Source organism: Gopherus evgoodei, chromosome 15, assembly GCF_007399415.2.
Source record: "Gopherus evgoodei ecotype Sinaloan lineage chromosome 15, rGopEvg1_v1.p, whole genome shotgun sequence".
In the NCBI taxonomy this organism is placed as follows: Eukaryota; Metazoa; Chordata; order Testudines; family Testudinidae; genus Gopherus; species Gopherus evgoodei.
In genome coordinates, this window is record NC_044336.1 from 2,410,498 (window position 1) to 2,419,258 (window position 8,761).

General features: G+C 42.9%; 1 protein-coding gene across 9 annotated transcripts in view; it reads left to right on the forward strand.

Moving 5' to 3' along the window:
- LOC115635673 (butyrophilin subfamily 1 member A1-like) overlaps positions 1-8,561 on the forward strand; it is a 67,455-nt gene extending 58,894 nt beyond the window's left edge. For 7 of the 9 annotated variants that reach the window (XM_030534771.1, XM_030534776.1, XM_030534777.1 and 4 more), the window contains one exon: positions 7,691-8,561. In XM_030534771.1, the coding sequence (XP_030390631.1) occupies positions 7,691-8,226 (536 nt within the window). In that variant the 3' untranslated portion in view covers positions 8,227-8,561. Of the gene's footprint in view, positions 1-4,444; positions 4,543-7,690 lie in introns of all 9 variants that reach the window. The other 2 variants (XM_030534779.1, XM_030534780.1) reach the window with 1 other exon arrangement.
- The last annotated feature ends 200 nt before the right edge of the window (positions 8,562-8,761 follow it).

Here is an 8,761-nt window from a genome sequence, read left to right on the forward strand (position 1 = left end):
AAGGAAACCTGGCAGGCGTAAATTAAAATGACACATGGTGGAAAACCCAAAGAGAGAGAGAGAGAGATGAAATGGAGATATAGAGAAAATATATACCTGAGGCTTCTGAAATGACACCTCACAAGATGCCTCAGCCTCCAGTCAAGACTCCATCCACACAGTCATGGAAATGGAAGGACTCAACAATCTGCACACGAGAGGGGGTGTCTTGGGAGAGGGAAAGGAAAATGTTAATCTTGATGGAAAGTGTCTAGTGGTTATGAAATAAAAATAAGTAAGGAAAAAATGACAGGTCAGAAAAAGGCAGTGAAGGATGATATTTTTTAAAAACTGAAACCATGTGGTGTTGATTTTAATTTTTAAAGAAATAAAAATGTGATCAATAATAGCCAGATCACTGCCAACACCTCTAGCCAAGGTTGCCAAAGTGTTTCTATTCCAGCATCGGATTTCAGTTCCTTAAGAAATGTTCACCTCTCGGACTGAGATTTTCCATTCCTGTCTCTGCCCTAAGGTGATACGTTTTTATTTAAAAAAAAAAAAGTTTCAGCAAAATGGTCCAGCCTGTTTTTAGTAAGAAAAGAATCAGTAAGAAATTCATTTTCCTGTCCCATGAAACTTAAGTCTTGGTGCCTCAGTCACTCACTCACACACACATCCACTGCACATGTTCCCTAGCAATACTACTACATTAACAACTTTTGTAACTTCACATTAATTCACTAAATGTTGGTCATTCTCAGAGGAGTCCAGTAGATGAGGTTTTGTCTTCTTTCATTTTATGGTACAAAGTGATCAATAAATGTCAGAAGACTTTTAGGATTCTGTTTGACAGCCCTGACACAATTAAACAACCCTTGTTGGATTCACTACAAATTTTCTAGAATTAATCTATTGCGCTTTTGGACCTTGCCTATCAGTGATGAGGCCAATATGACTTTGAGTCCTGGCCCAGCGGTGGTCCGGGTCTTTGACAGCATTTTGGTGATGGGGGGCCCTTCAGTGCTGCCGAAGATGCAGAGTGACTGAAAGGCCCCCCGCCACTGAAATGCCACCGAAGACCTGAACTGCCAGCGGGTGAGTACAAGAGCTACAGGTCCCTCGCTTTGCCCCAGGATCCATGAATCCTCTGGACAGCGCTGCATGTGATGCACCCACGTCACTCACTCATGACAGACTACAGACTATCATCCCTATTCCCATGCCAGGTACCTGGGAACCCTGGACACAACCCACCAGACTTCCCCTCAACCTGGAGCCCAGAAGGGCCTGGCTCTCCCAGGAATGCAGTGAGAGGCAGTGGCAGCCAGAGCAGCAGTGGGTTGGGGGAGTTTCACCTTCAGCAGCTTGGGGCCCTTTAACATGGAGCCACCAGCCAAACTTGAAGCTGAATGAAAGGGGAAAGTAGCAGAGCAGTGTGTGAGAGTAGTGGGGAAGGTTTTAGCTGCTTTTCTGGGGTTAAAATTTCCCTTAGAGGGAGATGCAGGGAAGAATGAGACAATGAGGATGATAGAAGCCATAAATGGTGATAAGTAGATAGAACCGGATATGCCCATGCTGGCAGGGAGAGTGGGGAACTGCAGTGAATCTCTGCTTGACCCCAGCAGAGCTCCCTGGGTCCCAGGACTGAGAGCCAGGAAATCAGGGAGTGCTCCAGCTGGGATGGAGTCGGTGGCTTAGAATAAGTATGAAGACCCAGTATCCACATGAGTGAGGGGCTCTAAGAACAACTGCTGCTGTCGATTGGGTGGTTCTGAGCTCTTTATTGGTTTAAGAACACTTGGTGACCAGGGCAGGTGTAGGGTATAGTCCAGGAGTTGGCAACCTATGGCACTGAAATCCCTGGTATAGGCCATTGGGGCCCCCTGACTCTGGGCACCTTCCACAAGTGTGGAATGCCAGAGAAGGAGTTTGTGAGTGACACTAGTTATGAGTGGAGGTCTTGGCTATATGAGGCATCTGTACTAGTAAACCCCCTTAAAGACTTCAGGAATGATGTGAGCCAGGTGACCTTGAGAGTCTCACCACAGGATGTCCCTAGCAGTTATTACAGCAAGGCCTCTGTAATTACTTCCCTATTTCAGAGTGCCCCAGAGCAATGTGAGGGGTTACATTGTGCACGTCCCATCAGAGCGATGAACTGTTACATGGAATAGACTCATAGACTCATAGACTTTAAGGTCAGAAGGGACCATTATGATCATCTAATCTGACCTGCACAATGCAGGCCACGAATGAGTAGAGCACGAACTGACAATCAGGGCATTATAAGGTGCCTGATGACTGGCAGTTACATGACCCTAGTTTATTACTGACCACTAATATGTCTGTTTTATGGACAAGGCTGCCGGAAGACTCCAGTAAAGTGAAAGGAATTACAGCTGCATGTACCCTGGCTGTTCTAGACTGAATTCACTGTTAACCCTAGTGCTGTGCTGAATGGAGAGTAGTTTCAGAGTCAGGAGGTGTGCAGGCCATTCCCAATTGTTCACTGAGCATTGCCACTGGTATCACCGATATGTTTGCCCCTGTGTTGTACTAAAGCCTGGTGCAAGATGGGGGCAGGCAGCAGGATTCATTTATTACTTTTATTTTTGTGCAAGAAGTTCTTTTTTTTGTTTGATGACAAATCAGCATGCGCTGTTGGCCAAAATGGCCCAACTCCTTTTGATGCCTACTCCTGCCTACTCCTTCTTCTTGCTCAGCTGCACCCAGAGCTCATGGGATGTCCCTGCCTTCTGCCTCACCCTGTCCCCACAACTTGCTCAGTGCCCCTAGAACTCATGGGGTGTCCCTGCCTCCTGCCTTACACTGTCTCCCCCGCACACACACACCTGCTCAGCTGCATTTAAAACTCCCAAGGCACAGTTAAGAATTATGGGTCAAATCCATAGCTGTGTCTATTGACATAACTCCACTGCAGTCAATGGCATTAATGCTGATTTACACCAGCCGAGCATCGATCACTGCCATGATGACTACTACTGGGATTGGGCCGGAAACAGCCTATAGGCCTAGATAATGTAGGACTATTTAATGCAACTGTCCTATACATTTAGAAACCTGTGTGTGCCAGAAGTGTAATATCAAACCAATACATTCCCTTTACATATTTCCTTTGAGATGCCGTAAGGTATGATCCAAAGCCCATTGAAATCACTGGAACTCTTTCTATTGACTTCAGTGGACTTTGGATCATGCCCATAGTGAATAAAGAGGGACTAGATGACTTGGTTTACTTGGACCTTCAAAAATCCCTTACAAGAAGGTATTAAGGAAACTGAGTAGCCATGTGGAGAGATGTAAAGTTCTGGCACTGGATCAAACTGGCTAACAGATAGAAAGTAAAATGTGAGACAAAAATCAATTTTGAGACAAGCTAGAATCTGAGTGTATATTACAATGTTCCATACTAATACTAGAGTTATTTACTTGTATCAATTCGAGAAAGGGTACTGGGCATCATTGTGTGCAGCTCAATGGAAACCTCTGCTTAAAGTGCAGCAATAGTGAAAAAGCAAACAAAGTCCACATGCATATATATGCAATGGAGAATAATATGAAAAATATTACACCACTATATAAATCATTTAAATGCTCTTGTAACACCAATAGACAGGGGGAACTGAACCTGGGATCTCTGGACCTTAGTGCGTGAGCTACTATTGCATGAGCTAACAGACATTTGGCTGTTAGCTAAGGCAGTAGAGCAGACTCATAATCTCTCTCTCTAAGTGGTCTCAGTGCCACTAGATGGGACAGAACACCACACTCAGGAGGTGTGTGGGTTGCACTCTCACCTGGATACTGTTCAAATGAAAAGTTTTATTTGGGGATTGTTTTCTTAAACTCCAAGGTGGAATTGTATTTTGAGTTGAGTTTTAGTTTTGCAGCAAACCACACTGAATTTCATTCATCAAAGCATTAACCTACCAAATACTCTTTTCCCCTGTCCTTCTGTCCACCAAAATAGACCCCGATATTTACTCAGAAAATTATTAGTAGTTTTTTCCACTAATTTTCACTTGTTTTTGTTTTTGTTTTACTAAACACTGAAAAATTCCTGGGAAAAATTAAATAAAATAAAAACCAAAAATGAAGGGCCCTTTCACAGTTTCTTGTTGTAGACTTAGAGCTATTAGCCTATAAATATTTACGTTTAATAATTGGGCCACACCATTTGCAGCACATACACTCAACTTCATCCTTTCCTCCTGTTTTTGTTTTTTAAAACTTTTGAATACTTCCTTGTGTTCTGAAACGTACTCTGATACAGATTTTTGTTTTCTTCCCATTTTAGTGTGTCAAATCTTTAAATTATTATCTGCTAATGGCTTGAAATGTGTATGTGGTTGGCATGAGATTCAGCAGTATGTTCAGATGTGCATGCACTTCAGAGCTTGCATATGTGCCTGTTTGTTTATTGGGTGTATCTTTAGACTAGTAAGTAGCTGTGTGACTCATGCCTCACTTGGGGTGCTCTTTACACTGCTTTGCTGCTGTGTCCTCCAGTCTGGACAACCCACAAGTGGTCTCCAGCATGTAAGTCACTTCCACCTATGTCTGTGTTCACTTGCAAACTGTCAGTCACACTCGGACTCTCACTAGCCCAGATGTGGACAAACTGTGGTTCACGAGCCACATGCAGTTCTTTTACTGTTAAAGTGCAGCTTGCAGAGCCCCTCATGCGCCCTTACCCCCTTCTCCACCTACCAGACTATCACAGCACCTTTGCCTTGCAGCAGGGTGGTGGGGTAAGGGCTTCAGCCCAGAAGGGAGGAGGGTCTCTGGGTTTCTGCCCAGTGGGGTGCACCTGCCTGGGCTTGGGCTTCAATAGGAGCAGGGCTGAAGCCCTGAGCCCAGGCCCCAGCAGGTGCGCCCCAGCTTTTGAACTTCTGAAGATTGTTGTATGTGGCTTAGAGGGCCAGTAAGTTTGGGCGTCCCTGCACTAGCCTTAATTTACAGTGCAGGGTGATCCCAGCCTACTGCCAGTCCCAAACTTTCCCAAGAAATATACCTTTTATACTGTCCAGCTCTCTCCTGGACAATGCAAGCTTATATAAAATCCATAATTTTATTAATAGAAATGAGATACATAACTCCTGTTATTCCAAATGGAGTTCCCAAACACTTCAAATCAAACACACTGATTTAGATAAAACAAGTTTGTTAACTACAAAGAGTTAGATTTTAAGTGAGTACAAGTAATGAGGCATAAAGTCAGAAATGGTTACAAGAAAAATAAAGATAAAATGCAACGAATGCCTAACTTAAACTGTGTTACATTCACAGCGAAGTTTCTCTCACCATATACTCTCAGTATTCTTACTGCCAAACTTTTTGGGCGTGAGCCCTTTTTCTGTATAGTGGCTGCTTCCTCTGTTCCTTCTGGTGCAGTCAACTGATGGACAGATAGTGAGAGAGAAAGAAGAGGGGTGGGTCTTGGGGTGTTTGTCCCCCTATTATAGTGTCAGTCCCTCCCTTGGAAAACATTCCCAGCTGAGATTCAGGAGACAGAGAGTCCATAAGAGAGGATGTTTCCTGCTCATTTTTCCTCATCTGTTTGAGGTTTCTTTGTCTACCCTTCCTGCTTGATGACTCTGTTTACTGCTTAAATGCAAATTAAGCAGATCACACATTGCTTAGTTTAGGACAGACCTGTTTGCCAACTTCTGTTTGGTCAGGACTATGGTTTGGAACACGTGTTAATAACACCATAAAGTGGAACTTTTATCTTTACATACTATGTTGCCCCACAAATTTTATCAGGACAATATTGACTAGAAATTTGTGAGTTTTCAGAAAATACCTCATAAGGCACACTGTGTACAAAGATTATTTCAATAGTGTGCAAGTGAGAAATACAGTGGTACAGACTATCACAGCATCTACTATATATTATCTAATATGATTTTAATTAAACTCACTTTATAGGTAACCATTTACATTTATGACATAACAGAATTTGGAATTAGAAAATAGAATCCACTAGAACATAAACCCCACCTTTATGCATTCCTTTTTCATTTTTTCAATTTTCAGCCTCTGTAAGCCCAGAGTTTGGAGGAAAATTTCTTAGGATGTTTAGTTAACTCTTGAGCAATCCTCTTGTGCAGTCTTTGTTTACTGTTTTGAGTTCCAGCTTAAATATCTATATATATTCCTTGGTGTGATGTGTTACCTTCTTGATTGAACAGTTACCCCTCTGCTCCTTTCTGGCTTACTGTTCACTTGCTCTCTGACAATTTTTCTATTCCCTTTGCTTCATCTTATATACCTCAGGATGCTGTCCAGATGTTTTATTTTATTAATACTGTTTTTTCATATTCACTACATCGCTTTTCCTCCTTATTTCTTTAGTCTTTAATGATAGTTTATCTTTTATTGTAGCTTATTTCATTTTCATTTCATTCTTGCTTTACTTAATAGTTTTCTAACAATGTTTTTCTAATAATTTCTTAGATTACATCGAGATTCTAGTTATTTTTCCTCTTGTTTAATTGTACTATTCTTCCTTTAGCGTTCCCACTTTTCCTCTTCTAACACTGCCTTTTTTCTTTCAAAGTACTGTCCCATTTGTCACTGTTCCTTCTATTTCTGTCTGTCCTGTCCCTCCTGCACTGGATTTTCTCCCTTCTAGCTCTGTTCCTGGAAACCCCCTGATGACACAACTCACCCACTGGGGTCTGTATCCACTGGCTGTCCACTTACTATGTCCCTTCTTTTCTGGTGTTGGTTGCTGCCTCTTTTGCTACTGGCCTGTCTGTCTCCCAGTACTGGTAAACTTCCTCCAGACTCCACTAGCAGCCAGGGAAGATAGTGTTGCCAGTTTTTGCCAGCTGATCAAGAGTCACAGGATTTTGGCATCTGCAGTGAGAGCTGTCAGGATGACACAAGAAGCTCCTCTCATCCTGTGACTTTCAGGGCAGGCACACAGCTAGAGCTCTGTGCGAGAGCCTCCGGGCTGAGGACACATATCTGCCTTGCCATACAGGAAAGTGGGGAGTGGGGAGTCAGGGAAGTGGTGCTGCTGGTCCCTGGACGGAGAAGTCCCAGGGTAGATGAGTGGGGAACTCAGAGAAGTGGTGTAGCTGAGTTCCAATCCTAGGACAGTGGGAGACAGAAGTGTTGCTGCTGGGTCATGATAGCACAACAGTAAAAAACACCCAACCCTAGACTAAAAAACATTATTTGATTTTAAGAAAGCCTCTTGAGTTGAGGGTCTGGCTCCTGACTTTTGATGTCTTGAGGCTGGCAATACTGCTAGCATGTTTGTACATTCTCTAACAGTGACTGATTTAGTAGGGAAGTCAAGCCCTTGCAAGGCATGGCAAGAGGCGTTTCTCTGCAGTCGCATTCTCTTCCTTTGTTCCCTATTATCACTTTCTATATAATTTAATGGGGAAACATAATAAAGCTGGTTCATTTCTCTGGAGAGGTTGACAGACAGATCAGGAAGGTTTTGAATCTCAGGCCTGAATCAGTTGATGCTTTTACTCTGCCAGTGGAATAAATCATTCTGGCACTTTCCTGAGCTCTTTGATCTACTCCCTATTCAGAGCTGAGTAAACTGGAAGAAGAAGAGTCTCTAATTTGCTGAAAGCTCAGACAGATTATGTCACAGAATTGAATACAAGCTTGCCTAGAGCCAAGATCTGCCTCTAAAACTCTGATTTTTCTCTCTCTGCAGCCAGCATGACTCTGGATCCAATCACTGCTCATCCTGATCTCATCCTGTCTGAGGATCAGACATGTTTAACAAAAGGAGATACAGCACAGAATGTGCCAGACAATCCTGAGAGATTTGATTCTTCTGTGTGTGTCCTGGGTTCTGAAGGTTTCACATCAGGGATACATTACTGGGAGGTGGAAGTGGGGAATAGTGGTGACTGGTGGGCTGTAAGGGTTGCCAGAGAGTCTATAAGGAGGAAAGGATGGCTCAATTTTAGCCCACTGGAGAAGATCTGGGCTGTGGAGTGTGACTGGGGTAAATACCAGGCTCTTGACTTCTCTGTGATCCATTTGCCTCTGAATGAGCGACTTGAGAAAATTGGGATTTCTCTGAACTTTAAAGAGCACCGTATAGCCTTTTATGATACTGATAACTTGGTGCCAATATATACTTTCAAAGAGGTCTCTTTCTCTGATGAGAAAATCTTCCCTTTCTTCTGTGTCTGGAGAACACCAGGAAAATATATCAAACTATGTAACCGAGAAAAGAGCTAGCCTTACATTTTTCAAGTGTTCATTATTTTTTTGTGCCAGCACTCAAAATTAGTGGGCACTTATGAAAATTTAGAGCAAATTACTTCACTGTGCCCAGAATTTTATACCTTTCAAAACTACGGAAAACATGAATGATCAGAAGAAAATGTCAATGGCACAGCATTTACCCAAGCTATTTTTCTAACCTTTAGTATTCTGGAGGCCAAATATGACTCCAAACGTTTCAAATATTGCCCAAAGTCACTAAATATGCCAGTGGCAAGGGGGGAAGGAGGGGAAGGGAGCTCCCTTTTATGAATACACAGCCAGCCAGTTAGCTGTAAAATCCCTCTTGGTAGCTGTTCTCTGCTTGCTTTTCCTGTAAAGGGTTAAAAAGTCCCCCAGGTTAAAAAAAAGAAAAGAAAAGGAGTGGGCCCCTGACCAAAAGAGCCAGTGGGAAGGCTAGAACTTCTTAAAATTGGGAAAGAACTTTCCCTTTGTCTGTTGTTCTCTGGGCTGCAGGGACATGGAGCAGCAATGTTTAGTCTGCAGATGA